Source organism: Scomber japonicus, chromosome 19, assembly GCF_027409825.1.
Source record: "Scomber japonicus isolate fScoJap1 chromosome 19, fScoJap1.pri, whole genome shotgun sequence".
Taxonomy (NCBI): domain Eukaryota; kingdom Metazoa; phylum Chordata; class Actinopteri; order Scombriformes; family Scombridae; genus Scomber; species Scomber japonicus.
In genome coordinates, this window is record NC_070596.1 from 24,034,787 (window position 1) to 24,051,944 (window position 17,158).

Consider the following 17,158-nt stretch of genomic DNA (forward strand, 5'->3'; position numbering starts at 1 on the left):
ATGACCCAGAATCTAGTTCTCAACGCTACTTGGGAGGGCCTGATCTCATCCAATTTCTCAGGCCTACAGGAAAACCCTTTGGCCCACCAGAATATCACCTATGTTGATTTCTACCTCCATAAGCCTTCTGTGGCTGCAGTCTTCACTGTCTCCTACCTGCTCATTTTCCTGGTGTGCATGGTGGGAAATGGGGTGGTGTGTTTCATCGTGCTGCGCAGCAAGAATATGCGCACAGTCACCAACCTGTTCATTCTCAACCTCGCCATCAGTGACCTGCTGGTTGGCATTTTTTGCATGCCAACCACACTGGTGGACAATATCATAACAGGTCAGGATATGAAGTATTTTGGTTGTTCTACTTATTCTCTCTTTTATCACGTACTTAAACCTAAATCTGGAGTTATTTAATGCCCACCTGTAGTAATATAATTTGTTTCAATGTTGTATTTGTTGCTGCTTTTGATGTTATTAATGATAAAGGAAAAATATGTTTTCTACTTGGCGACTACAAGATCAATCTTTTCAAAAGTGAGAATCATCCTACTTGACCCTAATATGCAAACCAACGAGAGTAACAAATACAACTGACACTCTTATTGACAATATTTTAACAAATTATTTTAATTATGTATCCAGCTCAGGGATACAGTATACATACATTTAAGACTGCCCTGTATTTCAATTGACTTCCGCAACTGTTAGTATGGAAAGAACATCTAAAGGTAGAGCAATCTAATTTTCTACTCCATCTACCAAAATAGAAATATTCAGACAAGGCTGCTAGTAACATAAAATCTCCATCTTCCAAAAGTGGAACATCATCAATCACTAACTTAAAAGGAAAAAGGCTCCTGTGAAATTCGATTTACCGATGGCGTCTTTTCATTGACTAACACTTCTGATGCAGCTAATGGATTCAATGAGATTACTGGTTATTTTTCCCACCTTGTGTGTCACAAAGCGACCAGGATAGGTACACCCAAAAGCAGGATGAAACACAGGTATTTATTAAAAATTAAAAGAAACTGGCAAAAGAACTGAAAAGTGGACTTAAATACTAGCTGAACTAACCAGGAGATGAGGTGCATGTGGGGGGAACCAGAGCAGGGCAGGGTTAACAAAGCTAGATGCAGAGCAGGTATGTAGCAGACTGGAGAGGAGCACAAAACCACAAGAGGAAAAACACAGAACAGAAAACCAAAAAACCCACAAACACAATCCTCTTCTCTCAATTGCACTTCTCCTATCCATAACAGACAGAAAACAAAGGGAGTGAGTGAGTTCAGACAAGAATGAAAACAAAGACAGACTCACTACAAAGGCATCTTAAATAATATCATCCCAAATTGTCAGTCAAAAGTCCAACTCAAAATAAGCCCTCTTCCACCGAGTCCAGTCAAAACAAACATGGGGAAAAGCCTGAGGTTCCCTGGAGGACTGGTCTGAAATGGAAGCTAGACACAGGATGTGACAAAATCATGAAATCATGCAGATTTGAACCCCCTACAGTATATCCAGAGAAGTGCTTGACATCATTGTCAACCTCAGTAATTCTCCAGCAGGTCATAATGAAATCAAGGCCAAGCTTTTAAAAGCAGTAGCATCTTAAATTAATGAGCCACTAACTCATGTCCTCTCAATCTTAAAAATTGGGGTTATCCTTAAAAAAGAGTCGTACAGGGATCCTAGCCTTTTCACTAGTTACTGGACAATTTCTGTTTTACCTTGCTACGCCAAAATTTAGGAAAAGCTAGTCTATGCAAGACTGCAATGCAAGGCTATGCAAGGCTTTCAGGATGCTGTTATAAACTGGCTCACTGACTACCTTCATAATAGAGATCAATGTGATCTCTGATATCTATGAACTGGTGTATTTTATTTTATTGTAAGAGAATAGAGCTACTGTATGTTGTGGAGAGCCTCAAGGATCTATTCTGGGGTCACTTCTATTTCTCATCTATATAAATGACTTTGCTTGGATATCTGATTCTGCATTGTCAGTTCTGTTTGCTTTTCAGGAATATAAAAATAAAAATTATCCAAGGAAAATGTTAAAATCAACAAAGTACCGGTACATCATTTTTGGATGTATTAATCGATGGAAAAATTGGAAAGACCACATTGTGTATGTGTGTGAAAAAAGTCTTTTGGCATCATTTCACAAGAAACGACCACACTATCAACAAGATGCATTTATATGATATATTTTTAAAAAACGATTGTAATGTGTGTAGAGGGAGTGGAGTCTGCAGTAGCACCCTCAGGGCCCTACAAAGGGAGCATCAGGAAGAAACAGGCAGAGAGAAATAAAGGTAGAGGGGAGGGGCACAGAATAGAAGAGTGGAAGAGGAGGCTGGGTTAAGTGGTATTTATAGGAATGCAGGAAAATGTGCAGTTCAGGCATAGTCCTGCCCCTGAAACTTCACTAAATAAGCTTCAATACAAAAGTTTGTTCACAGATGAATCAATCATGTCTTCTAACACTCTATACAGTTTAATATATCTATACATATCATACTGTATCAATGTTTGGGGCAGCACATATCTTTCATCCTTACAAAAAATGTAATTAATCCACAAGAAATTTTGGAGAGATTAGCAACTGTGTCATATCGCCATGAACCAAGAAATGAAATCTATTTCCAGCATCAATATTTATCAAACATGAATCTTTATTTATAGATCTACATTTCAAAAGTGCAGCTTACTTAATGTGTTTCACAACTTCTTTTTAATGAACTCTGAGGTCCATTCATATGCAACCAGTCAGGCAAAGGATATTCATCTTCAGTATTTAAGTCTAATATGAAAAAAACACCTGTGCCATACTTAGTGTGCTAAGTATGTGTGTTTATGTGCTGTGTGTCTTATCTAATTATGTTATAAGGAAATAAATATCCATAGTATTAGGAGGTTTTTACTATATCCTTCCTTTGGGGTTTCTTACCTCTTCTGCACAATATCTGCTATGTTTGTGTTTATATATTTTTGCTTTTATTACTTTCTTTGTGCTAATAAATACAAATAAATGACCAAGAATAAATCAATCTATGAGTAGAAGTCGGGTTATAAAATGAGAATGTTCCATTAGCGATTCATCATTTATATACCACAAGCTTCTGTGTCAGCTTTGATTTAGAAGTGGTGAAATATTCAGTGAAGGAAAGTATCTGATACTTTCCGCCCACTAGGAATAATTCTAGCATTTATATTATTCATGTAGTCTCCCTTTCTTTGTGTTTTTACACTCACACTTTTAACACTTTTTTCTCTTTTCCTGCAGGATGGCCATTCGGTAGCGTAGTGTGTAAGCTAAGTGGTATGGTTCAAGGGATATCTGTTTCAGCATCTGTGTTCACTCTAGTGGCAATAGCTGTTGACAGGTGAGGGTTGTAATACTATGACTATCATCTGCTTGTGTGGGCATGAATTTCTTTTAAACGCCAACATCATTTTCTTCATGTATTTCCTTTCAATCTCCTTTGTGTCAGGTTCCGCTGCATCGTTTACCCTTTCAAGCAGAAGCTCACCATCGCCACCTCAAAGTTAATTATTGTTATCATATGGGTCCTGGCTGTGTCAATCATGTGTCCCTCTGGGGTGATGCTGCAAGTCACCAAAGAACACAGGGTGCGAATAGTCCTCGGCCGCAACAACAACACCCGCCCCTTCTACTGGTGCCGGGAAAACTGGCCCAATCAGGAGATGCGGAAAGTCTACACCACTGTCCTCTTTGCAAACATCTATCTCGCTCCTCTCAGCCTTATCGTCATCATGTATGCTCGAATTGGCTTCACCCTCTTCAAGACCACTATTCCCCCACTGAGAGGCAGTGGAATTGTGTCTGGAGAAGGAAGTGGCAACAATAAGCCGAGCATGGAGGGTCGTCTCACAATTTCGAGGAAGAAGAAGGAGAGGGTGATAATGATGCTGCTGGTGGTGGCTTTGCTCTTTATATTATCCTGGCTGCCGCTGTGGACGCTGATGATGCTGAGTGACTACGCCAGCCTGACAGAGCACCAGTATCGTGTCATTAATATCTATGTCTATCCCTTAGCTCACTGGTTGGCCTTCTTCAACAGCAGTGTCAACCCCATCATCTACGGGTTTTTCAACGAGAACTTCCGTAGAGGCTTTCAGGCGGCATTCAAATTCCAGCTGTGCTCCGCTGACATTGAGCACCAGAAGACCTACTTGCATCGGATCCGAGCGAACGCTGTGCTTCCCGTCCAGCCGGCCACCCTCAGTAGATCAGGCTCAGGACTCGGATCAGTGCTGGTGGGGAATGGTAAGTGCTCGTATCAGGAAGCAGAGTGCTTGGCAGGTAAAGGTGACATCAAAGAACAGGACCTGATCATGGAGGACCTGGAAAAGGTGTCCCAGATTTAGACTGAGACTGTGCAGTGCAAAAGACACTTTCAAAGGTTCTGGGAGCTTCCGGAGAATCACATATTGCATTTTAAGGACAAATGAGAAACAGCCTTTAGAAATACATGATAAAACTCCATGTATGTTTGTTAAAAGTGAATGTACCCGCAAGCTTGCTTGAATAATTTTGAATATCTCTTCTAAATGCTCTTTCAAAGTATACACATATATATGATGATACGAAAGATAAACTGAATGTCCATTATTTATCACAGTGTGAAGAAATTTATCAGGTGACATGACATTACTGTTTTCATTGCTACAGGCGTGTTTTTGTTGTTCACATACTATAAAGTGATCCAACTGTATTGACTCCTATTATAAATTTTCTTTGCAGATGATGTAATACTTCTGAGAGCCAATGAATGTGGCACAGTGGCACATTTCAATCAAGCTTTTATACAAAGGAGCTCTGAACATTACGTTTATACTCCTAGAAGGTTTTTAATGTTTCAGGAAGACTGTAGGCCTATCTAGACAGTTTTGGTTATTGAAGACACTGAGATTAAAACAGCACTGAAGCGAAAGGCAGTGTGAGGAGGATTGTGTCAGCTTCCTCCAGTCAAAGTGCATGGTATACTGCCCTGAGGTAGTCAGTCTGTGACATGTAGCGGCAGGGGAAGAAGATTGCTGGCTCATTTGGAAAACCTCCAAGTGTCCTCCTGTTCTCTGTTCTTCCCCATAGGATTTGGATGTTTAAATCAATGTCAAAGGGAAGACAGTTACATTAATTAGCAGTAGTAAGATACAGGGAAAGAAATGTGTGTAGTGAGTGAAGCTTCAACTGGAAGCAGAGCAGAAAAGAGGTAAGAGACTGAATGCTTGAGCACATAATAGCTATAATGTGGTAATGTACATAAAAAGTGTGCACTTAACATGAAAGGGTGAGAGAGATTCACTGTCAGTCTCTGAAGTCTGGAAGAAAACATATAGATATTAAATGCTTAATAGATATTTTTGCTCTGCTTTTCTTTTTTTAGAGCCATTTTACAGAACCATTTCAGCTTTTCTTTTTTAAATTGTACATAAGGTGTCAGAAAACCACCAGGTCTGTCTGTTACTACCTGGCTCAAGTAGCCACAACTAAGAGGAGACACACCAAAGATAAACCAGATTAAAGGCAGTATAACTACACTAAACTAAACCAGAAGTGGTACCTGACAAGAGAAGAGAAAGCCTCAAGCAGCAGCAATCAGAGGAGTGAAAGAGAGACTTCCGCAGCTGCAGTCCGGACTTTAATAACTTGGCAATCCCGTGGGCCATCAGGTGTCACCAGTGACCCTAACAAGCACCTGCTGAGACAGAGAAGGAAGGTAAACAAGGCTAAACACCAATGACAGCAGGGGTCATCACATCACATATACACCTATACACCTATACACTGACAGTTCTGCTATAGTGAGAGAACCTGATCTCATGGCTGTAAAAGTAGACCCAGCATTTTCAAATTATAATAGTGTTATTATACTATTGCCACAAAGGTAATAGCTGTTTGAAAAATGTACAGCATTGATGTATAAAATGTGTTATTTTCTAGAAAATATTGGGTTTGTGCCCCAAACTGTTGCCTCAGCATATGATTGTGTTATTGAACAGTGGTGACAATGGAGCATAAATGTGAAGCGTTAAGAGTGCGTACAGAATATTTAATAGATATTTATTAAGAATGTAAAAGAAAAATCATCTTTACGTTCATTACTTATGGGATTCTTTCATTTGTTGTGTACTATTTTTGTAATTATTTTTTGCTAAAAGATAATTGCCACTTTTTTGTGATCAATATTTGTCAAGCTACAACACATAATATGTTTATACCAAAACCTTAAAAGGTACCCTGTGGAGTTTCTAACACTGGTTGCTTTTTGGAGCCATGTTTGGAGCCAGAGTTTATTTTATTTTATTTTTTAAGCATCTCCATTTTGTTTATATCAAGCACATGTGATACACAATCCTGGCATCAATGATCAAATGATTAATTCATGATTAAAATTGTTTTTTTAACCGCTTTACAAACATTTTATGAGGAATAACTTTAAATAAGTTTATTAAACCTCAAGGATAGACAGTCTGTTTTGGTTTGAAATGCTGAAACATTACTTTTGTCTGTTTACAACAAAACTCCACAGGGCACATTTAAGGTCTTAATTTGAGAAGTCATAATAATGATAATGATAACAATGAATCTTTGCTCTCTGAAGCTACATAATTACTATAGTATGAAGTTTCTTATAGTATTGAAGGTGTCAGTCATGTTTATAAGTGGTCTATTTTTTGTGTGCTGTATATCTTGAATGTTCTTGTGCATGCTAATGGTGTGTAAGCTAAGAGTCCTCATCACCATGTGTCTCCAAGCAACTCATTCATTTAACAGCAGCTCTGTATAAAATCACATATTGTCAAGATCAACATGTGTGATGGTTGTGAAAGCACTCTTAATGACACTGCCGAGACAGTCAAATAAAGCAGCCTCAGGGATTGAAAGACAAGATGAATACCTAATTGATAGAGCCATCATTTGTACGCAGTGTGTTCAGTTCGTGGTTCCAAACTAATCTACACACAGATTGTACTGAACGGGTTTGTTTATCAATTAATAAAATACTGATGTTATGAAATAAGAAAAAGGTTCCTCAGAAGATAAAAGTCTGAAGGTGTATAAACCATCTTTTGTCTTATTACATATTTTAATTGAAAAAAAAAACAATGTATGGATGAATATAAAAAGTAATTTTTAAACAGTTTGCTAATCAAATTCCAGCTTCTCCTGATCTGTTTGTGGCTTTCAAACTCAAGCACAGTGGCTCCTATTAAAGATGTAAATTGATCATAAATATACACTTTTATTTTGAAATTTTCCTAAAAAGCTGGTTACTGTATTTTACTCCAAGATAAGGAATTTGTTTATTTATTGGGGGATATTGTCAGTGGTGGATCAATGCACATTTGGGGTTGACTGGTTTATGTGGGATTGCCTCAGAATAAACGATAAACAATACTTGTTGTAGGATCAATTCACTGTTGGTTTTGGTTTTAATATAAAAATACAAAAAAATGACCAGACTTATCCTTCAGTCACTTGTATTTGAAGCTCAGCACCAGAAAGCAGCACTTACCCAGCAGTACTGGATGCCAATTATTCACCATTACACAGGGAATCAGGTTTTATTTACTGTGTACGTTGCCAACATAATAATCCTCGGAATAGCCTTTGACTTGTTACACTTACAGGAGACATATCAAGCACATTTCGTTCACATTTATATTTATATTCTGGGCTCTACTGGAATATATTTACATGATTTACAGTTTTAAAAAATCCCTTTTTTATCTTATATTGACACTTTATGCAGCCTCTATCGGCCGGCCTTTTAATGAGCCCACTCTGTACTTCTAGTTAGTTTCCAGAAGCTGTATCTTGGCTGACCTCTGGCTACATCAACAAACTGTGGTAGTTGGGTTTTTATTTCTTTTTCTTTTTCTTTACTTGAAGTGAAAACTTCAAGTAAAGAACAAATCAATTTCTCAATAGCTTGAGCCTGAATCCAATCTGAAATATACAAGTGAACAGCTTGTAGAAGGCTAATGGCCAATCATTTGTGGATATGCATGAACAATATGACATCATCATGAGGAGGAGGTAGGGGTAACATTACAAGCTGAAGCCCTGGCAGGGAGCATTTTTCCAGATGTTTACCTCGTGTTTTGGAGCTTTGAGCACGTTTAACATAGACATCCAACATTAACACTAATAGGTGACACTATGTAGAAACCAGGTGCCTGAATCATATAGTATATAGTCGCATCACCATGGCGGCCCATGTTGCATGCCAACTGCCAACAGACAGATTGTGAGATTCCTTGAATTTCTTTGAATTAATCCATAATAGTGACTCTTATTAATGTTAAGATATACATGCAGACCTGCAGCTCTATACAGAAAACTAAGCACTTTTTATGCAAGCCAAGATTACACCTAATTAATTTTCCAGTCTGTTTTTTGTGCCAGAAATACCTCAAAAACTTCTAGCTGATGTAGCTTCGCCAAAATGTGGCCTGTAGGATTTTCTTCAATTTGAATTAACTGTAGACACAAGCACAATTTTAGAATGAGGCTATAAGAATCACTGCAATATATGAGATGTCAATTATTTTATAGAAATGTTCCTATAAAAACCAGGCATCCTATATGGACTTTCAGACCTATAATTCACACCTGGAATTCCACCTTGAATCAAAAATGACTCCCTGATTGTTCCTGGCAGCTAATTTCATATTACTTGCATGCTTTCTCTGAATTTCCAACATATTACAGATAGCCAGGTAGCATATGTTACAGCCAAATACACTGTGACAGCCTGTCATGTGTCTTCATTAAACCAGAAAACCATTTAAGATATTCAGCTGTTAAATATCAGCAAGACAGTCCGTTTAGTGTATCAGTGGTCCTTGTTTCACCGGGTTTAACCAGCAGAAACAGATGGGAGTCATAAGCCGGCTGATCAAAACATTTGGATCATACATTCAACTGGGATCAAAGGGATAAAGACACAACTTGTGGAGTTTGGAACATTGTTGCTGTGTCCAACACTGACAAAATACTTGCCACGTCTTTAAAACAGATCAATTCGATTTTCTCTTTCATCATTTCCTCATTCTACACAGTCTATACAAGACTTTCATAAATGTAAACTTTTATCAAACTTTTATTAAATCCTGGATGAGCAGAGATATTTGCTATAATGCTGGAAATCTGTTACTGTGTAAGCAACATTGACAGGGTTGGAGACACACTGTTGTCTCCCCCCTGGGATATTACACTTCTCACTCTGCTTTCATTTTCACATTTTAATATGCACCCACACTAATACACCTTATTAAATCTCTAAAGTAAAAAAAACAACTCTCTGTGATCCACAGTATCACTAAAGCCATCCACAAATAATAAATAATAAAGATGTCTGTGTGCATCTTTTTATTGGCTTAGAGATGTGAAAAATGAATATCAATGATCCTCAAAAGTTGGTGTTACAAGGTAATTTCTATGGCAACAACAAATAGAGACACACCCGTTTTAACAAAAGATAAAGATTATTTTACCAAATGAGTCAAATTAAAGGATTAACTACGTATTTACAACATAGGCCATGGTAATCGATGGTATCAGTAGCAGATGTGATGCATGAGTGGAGAGTGTGTGTGTCTGTGTGTTGCTGTAGGATTCATGACGGCAGAAACAAGGAACTAAAGCAACATAATCAAAACAACCAGGCGCCTGTAGGGAGGAGGGGAAGGAGAGCTGCAGCACCAAGGCAGCTTAGTAGCAAAGAGAGAGAGCTGTTTGCTGCAGCCAGGCTTAAATAACCTGGAAGCACTGTGGGCCCTCATGGGTCCCTGGTTGAGTGAACAATCAGCTGCAGTGAAAGAGCAAACAGACAGGTGAAGGTCGCACAGCAAACCAAAAATGACAACAGGGGTCATCACAGGGTGCTCAATCAGGAAGCTAAGCCTGTTCAGAGCAACACTGAAGGTGAGGTTGAGAATAAAACAAAGAATATTAATCACAAACAGGATTTGTTTAGCAGGCTCTTATCATACTTTTGCAGTCACAGTACAGCTGTGGAATTTGAAATCTGATACTGACTAGTACAAAGACATACCTGCCCTGCAGCTGGGCTGATTGGACTTGAATGACAGATGAGTAACAAGGGATCAGAGAGGGCTCATCTCCTGCAAAAGTCTAAAGAAAAGTGAGAATAGAATATGTAGAGTTTCCTCAGATTCCTTCAGGGTGTTTGGTTTTGAAGGTAAGTTACATCATTATGTAAATTACCATGATACCTTCAAAAGCCTCCGAAAACAATGCCAAGACTGAGCTATGAACAATAGGGACACACTTTATAATTCACAGTTCTGACTGAACAATAGGTATAAATATGTTATGTATTATATTTAATGAAACAAGCCTCATAGTAGCTTTGGAATATATTTTTACACAGAAAGAAGTTTGTGGATTTTGTTCACAATCACTTATAATGTAATCACATTAGGACCTGATCTCTTCTGGCCTTAAAGTGAGTCTATCTAATCAGCACCTCAGCCGTTCATTTTCATTTGGTTGGAAAACAGTGGAGTTAGAGCCATCAGCCGGATGGCTTAGTACAGGCGCTAACGGGACCACCAGTGTGTCTCATAAATGACCCCACTAATAATGCCTGGATTGTTATCAAACTTCTACAGTAGTACAAATAGGGTCTTTACTCATAAATCGATGTATTGAAAAGTTTGTAAGTACACCAGGGGTTTATTAAAGTAAAGATTTACCTGATGGCTTTTACCGTGTTACTACTTCTAAAGCTGTAAACATCATCGAAATATCGCGTGATCACTAAAATACTGTGTGATCTCGCGAGACACCCGCACAGCACATCTAGAAATCTGTGCGTGTTTACAGCTTTAGCAGTAGCAGCAGAGTAAAATCCATCAGGTAAGTGTTTATTTTAATAAATTCCTCATGGTGCATATGGCACTAGGATCGAAATTACGCCGAACCATCGCTTTAAAGGTAGAATATGTAGAATGAGCAGAACAACGCCATCTAATGTCTCGAGATCGTAGTCGCAACAACCAAAAAGTAATTCCAGCAGTCGGGTTGCCAGGTCCGGTGCCGGATTTTATTTTAGCTCTAACTCTGTAAATATACAACTTTATCCACGTCTAACCTTTTTAGGCGAGAAAGTAGCCCTTTAGATCAACAATGAGACGCTAATTTGTCCAAATAACATCTGCTTAAAGTTTTGTTCCTGCGAATTCGGAGCCACTCAAGTTAGCCGTAGCGAGTAACGCACTTCCGGTCATTTTCACAAAATAAAACACCCGTTGCCTTTTATTATTAAGAAAACCACAACGATAGAGTTGGTGCTTTTATTTTGAAAACAGGAAGCGAACATACCTTCGCTGTAACTGACTTGAAACCACCGAGGTACATTACATTGTAACGCCAGTGGGAGTAGCAGCAATGTCTCTGCATGTACTGCCTAATCCTAAACACCGATTGGCTTGTGTGTGGTGTCGTCAGAAGCAGAAGAGGCTCACGGTCGTAAACATCTAGTCATGTGTACTCTGAGATGGACGCGCAGGTCAGGAGATGACGTAAACGGACCGTATATGGTTTGTTATTTGTGTTATTACATTACGTGTTGGACTAAATACATGGACATATTGAGGAAAATATTCCGGTTTTATGGAAACGGATTTCATATTTCACAAGAATGGATACTTGGCGAGCTGTACAGAAAGTCCTGTGTCATAAGATGATCGTTGTGGATAAAGGGAAGACTTTGAAGGTATGTAGCATTATAGCTTTTCTCACTTAGCTGAGTGGCTAGCCAAGCTAATCGCTAACACTATTACGGCTGTGAGCAACCATATAAGTCGTGAGTGGTCTTGAATGAATCAGAACAATCTAAGCTTTCCAATAATGTACGGCATGAGTATATATGTTTCAGGGTTGGTGTTTAAAACATTAAGAAGAACGTGTGGCTACCTCCTAACATCCGTCCCGTCCCGTGAACGGAACAGCGTGCGTTAAGAGGTTAATGATCAAATACCAAATCCGAATAGCGTCAGAAAGTCAACCCACTCTCCACATTTCCATTGCTACCGTTTTGATACTTCATGGTACACAAACAAATAGCATCTCATATGAAAGCTAAGACCCTGCCGAGTTCAACAGTACCACTATTATTGCGCTAAAAACTCAGTGAACCAGCAGCATACAACGGTAAACAACCACTTATTTACAGCGACTAACAGATATTCTGTCTTACCTTTGAAGTTTTGTGATGAAAAGTTTTAGTAAGTCCAACACGGCCGTGTTTGTTTACAACTCCATTTCACCCAGTGCCAGCCTACAGCTCTGCACCGGAACAACAGACAACCCTGGCAACCCGCAATTCCGGCCGCTAAATGGCTGGTAACAATGTACATAGAACGTGTCAGAACGTCATTGTAGAACCCGTCAAAAAAATTTAAAAATATTAATTCAGACTAAATATTTTTTTTAATGGAAAAGCAATACTTTCATTCTGTACCCCTCAAAACACCCAGTGGCTGTATTATTTAAAAAAAAAATATATAGCTTTTAATAAATATTCTACATATTCAACCTTTAAGCTTTTGATTGTTTCTAGTTTTTGGTGTTTTCAAGGAGGAATTTGATATGATCAATGTATTCATATTAACAATGGATCCACTGACTCAGTAGTTCCTCTCACCTCCACATGAATTTAATCTCATGACATCTTATTTTATGTCACCTCAAATGATGTCATCTAATCTCATTTTGTGTCATATCACTGCATCTCACGTCATGTCATCTCTTTTCATCTCATAAAGATGCATATACTTAAATAAAAGTTCAGAAGTTCAGTGTCATGAAAAACAGCTTGGAAGTGGTTCAGTCTCACAGCAGGGTGGCAGGCACAGATGCATACAAGCCTTTTTCAAAAAATCTAAATTGGCTGTAAATGAATTATTAACAGATCCTTAAGGAGGGAAAGTGAGAGCTTTTGGCAGCATACCGAAAAACAATGACTTGACAGCACCAACCAACATAAATTAAAAACATTAAATTAGAAAGTTACTACTTCAGATTTTAGAGTTAAGCCTTGTGTTGGAGCCCAATGAAAAGTCAAGTTGTCTCTGAGACTATTTATAGGTACACTGTACTCAGTGAAGTAGAACACAGCAACACCAGCAGTGGAAAAACAATAACTGAATTATTGACTTTTGTGTTCAGACCATTATTCCTCCAGCCACTGTATCCAAAAACCCTGTACTTTTTCCTTGATGCAGCAGTTCTGTCTCACAAATTATGTGTGTATTGTGACAGAAGACAGCTGATGTGTTTTAATATTATGTGTAAATCAACCTGTCAGCTCTCTAACAGCGATATGGAAACTCCCTGTAGCACTAGTTGGGACTCCTACGGCTTTTTATATGGTTAAAAAAATTCTGGCTGTCATCCTTAGGGAGGGACTATTTAAAAATAAACAAATAAATAAATAAATGCAATTGTGTCTATAAATGATGAGAAATTAAAATGATCAGACTTATCTGATAAATAAAGCATACATTGTGATAAAAGATAAATGTTGGTGCTGAGTCTTTCCTACAAACACTGACAAAGCAATTAGATCAAATGTGATCAACTGATATTTCAGGCGATTAGTGGGGGCCATAACAAATGTGGACCACACTAACTATATTAAATCTGTGTCCTATGGGGAAAGAGAAATGGATTGTCTTCTCCTTCTGGACCCACTAATCTCCAAAAGCCATTACAGTGTCCACCTTCAGCCACAGCTCTATCCCTGCTCCTCCATTAGGTTTACGTGTCATTTTATATGAGATTTTCATCAAGATGACATGCGTGCCAGTTTGTTTCCCAGAGCTATTTACTGTAAGAGCCCACGCCTTTTAGCAGCCTCACACTGAGGATGCTGTTAATCTCTGATGAGGAGCTTTTTACTTCTGACACTTCGTTAGACGTTAAGGAGCATATTTCAATACTGTAAACTGATTTATTTCGTTTTCATTACCTTTTCCTACCTGGGGAACACTGCAGACAACATAGTTTGATTGAACAAGATGAGACAGTGTCTGTGTCTGTAAACCTAAAACAATGAGACTTGATGAGTTACATACTCTTATGATTGATGTGGGATTTGATGTACATATTGAGGGAACCATTGGGCAGTAGTTTAGATGAAAATAGTATCACAGAGCAAAACAAAGGCTCTGTTCAACCTAGTTTTGACGGTCCTGTTGGTGATCAATTTCCACACTTAGAATTCAGACATTCAAATTAAATGGTAGATGGTAAATACAGTACACTTTAAAGTAAATAGGAAGTGATTTTGGACACAGTCTATGAGTCTACAGCCATGCTAGTGGGTGGCTCTGTGCATCTGTACCTTTGGGCACCATAGTGCTGGTGCTATGTGAAAAGAAATTGTCATCAGAACTAGGACCTTTTGCTGTCTGGCCCCAAAAGCTATGCAAGTTTGATGAATACTATCTATTTTACAGGCCTGACATCTTCAAGAGTAATCTCTTCTGTTGGTTCTTATTATTTAAAAACAGGGTTACCTTGAGCTTGAGCAGACAGTATTTTGTAAAATCTCATTCTCAAATCTCAAGGATGCTCTAACCTCCTAGGCTTGTGGGTCAGTTGTCAGAGAGCATTGCAACAAAGAGCCATCTTGTAAAAAAAAAAACAAAAAAAAAAAAAAAACTGTGAAAATCTCAACAAGATGTCAGATTGTCCTTGTCTATCATATTATCTAAACTGGTGACAAAAACATTTCTCTGCGCTGGATGCGAAAGGTTACATTGCCTGGAGCTGTGAAGTTTAGAGGAAAGCAGCAGTGGAACAGTAAAACAGTGGTTTTACAATACATCTCTGACAGGGAGTGAATTTCCCCAATAGAAGGAACTTGAGCTGTGAATATGAAAAGAAATCAGATTTTTTTTTTTTTTTTACTGCCATTGCTCCACTAGGCTACTCTATCATCAAATATTCAGGTAAATATTGTCTTCATAGGAGCTTTGAGCAGCTTCACACTTACAAAGAAAGCAAATAAAAAATTGATGTTTTTCCTATCACAAAGCTCCTGACTCAAGCTTGGATGTAAAAAGAAGGAAGTGGCACCTCTCATCACGATTTCATGTATGCATTTTTTTTCGGTTGTTGTTGTTGTATTGAGTTTCTCTTGACTGGTGCTACAATAAGAATGCTTGATCATACTTAAATTGTGCTTACTGAACTAAACAGATATCTTTCTTTGTTGTTATAAAACTTCAGACACTTTTGCACTCATATCTGCAAAAAAAACTAAACCCAAGCTGAGAGCTGTACAGTATATCACCATCTGCTTGAGTCCGGAGGCATGACTTCATTATAATACATTTACTCATATGAATTTATGTTGTAGAGATGGCAAGACATTGAATTTTAATGCAAGCACGCTAACACTAGTCACCCGCCCTCCACTGTTGTCTCTGCTTACTGACACTCGAGTGTACTGAATGTTCAGAGAGGTGTTTTTTTAACCGAATCAAAAGCTGTTCTCTTCAGTTGTTTGAAGGTGACATTTTCTATATTAACACAGTCTCAAATCACTCCCCGCAATATGAAAGGTTTACACATACTGAGAATACCCCAGAGTCAGCCCAGTCTGTAGCTCTGTGCAGCCTTTCTTTCTTTTTTTTTTCTTTTTTTGTTCACCAGCCCATATGGTTAAATCGTAACAGCTCTCTCCCTAAAGCTGTTGGAAGCTGCTCTGTAAATACAAAAGGCAACACAGCTTCACAGTGCAAAACAGCAGAGAATCAAAGTAAACAGGTGGCTTCTGAAGCGAGTTAAAGAAAACCATTGAGATCAAGTTATATATTTTTTTTCTCGGGGGCTTACTCAACAAACCACGCCTGAAATGTTGTGAATAGATTAGGTTTGACAGTTGTTCAGACAGAGGACTCAAAAGGTCCGCTGGATGAGTAAATAGGCAGTTTATGAATGCTTATGAATTAGACACAGACACATGACAAGCTGAAGGACAGTTGCTGTTAGTTTGTTTTGGAGGCTTTCTGTCCCATAGTGGTCAAAAATGATAACATAATTCACCTTTAAAGTAAGACTAGGCCAAAAAAATCGATTTTTATTTATTTGTTTATTTCAATTTTTCTTTTTCTAAAGATCAGCTAAATGTAGCAGCTTAGTTTATTGTAAGATGTTGGCGGATGAGAATGTTTTTTGTGAGGGCAGGTGCACAGTTTTAAAAATAAATCTCACAAACTGATGTGATGTGTGGATTGTTTTTTGTAAATATGACTTATGATGTATTATCAAGAGGTTGGTTCAACCTGTTCTTGTTTAAGGAAAGAAAATCACAATAATTGAAATATAAAATCGCGATACTTGGTAAAATCGAATCGCAATTTAAATCGAATCGGGACCCAAAAATCGTTGGGCCCAGCCCTACTTTAAAGCTGTCTGTTAAACAAATAATATATCCTACTGTATACTTTTACCACCAGTAATAATATAAAGAGCTGAGTTATTTCATGTTAACTCATCATTAATTACTCTCAAGAGATAAACCTTTAAAACCCTTTAGTTGCTTTTATTTCCTCATCAGAACACCTACAGCACCTACAACATACAGTCGCCTTATTGCAGAAGGTCACTAGCAAGTTGCAAGCATGTGACTTACAGTAGTAAAGGCTTCCATGTTACCCAGATGTCACATCACTTGTGTTTTGATTTGTGACATTTAAGCCCCTAAAATTGACTGTGATGGAGTGGTGGGTGGCAGGCTGGGTGGGTACAGATTGGCTGTGACACCACCACAGATGGACCCCCAGTCATACATGACGCATAGAGCAGTGATGATAGAAGATAGGATTGAAGCACATGAGAGATGATGATCGTGAAAATGTTAACATCAGTTACCCCACAGGCTACAGGAGTGCACATGGCAAGAGTCCTAGCAGATTGTGGATGCTAGAAGTCATGTCTTTAATAACGGACCCACCTCAGGATATGTTGTTAAAAGGAAAAAATGCAATATCAGTGTGGTATTAACTGACTGGAAGAAATGTTATACTTCATAGACAGTATTACTATGAGCAGCCCACATTTAGACTATGGTCCAACATGTATCTCTGTATT

The 17,158-nt window shown here is 38.3% G+C and overlaps 1 protein-coding gene across 1 annotated transcript; it reads left to right on the forward strand.

Moving 5' to 3' along the window:
• LOC128380324 (neuropeptide FF receptor 2-like) lies at window positions 1-4,389 on the forward strand. The gene is made up of 3 exons (XM_053340102.1): window positions 1-328; window positions 3,284-3,383; window positions 3,492-4,389. Exons 1-3 carry the CDS (start codon window positions 1-3, stop codon window positions 4,387-4,389), a joined length of 1,326 nt encoding a protein of 441 aa, XP_053196077.1.
• The last annotated feature ends 12,769 nt before the right edge of the window (window positions 4,390-17,158 follow it).

Bases quoted from the DNA above. Each gene is read 5' to 3' on its own strand.
- LOC128380324 (XM_053340102.1), top strand. From the start codon at position 1: ATGACCCAGAATCTAGTTCTCAACGCTACTTGGGAGGGCCTGATCTCA. The intron at 329-3,283 runs GTCAGGATATGA...CTTTTCCTGCAG, and splicing joins GGTGGACAATATCATAACAG to GATGGCCATTCGGTAGCGTA. The intron at 3,384-3,491 runs GTGAGGGTTGTA...CCTTTGTGTCAG, and splicing joins GTGGCAATAGCTGTTGACAG to GTTCCGCTGCATCGTTTACC.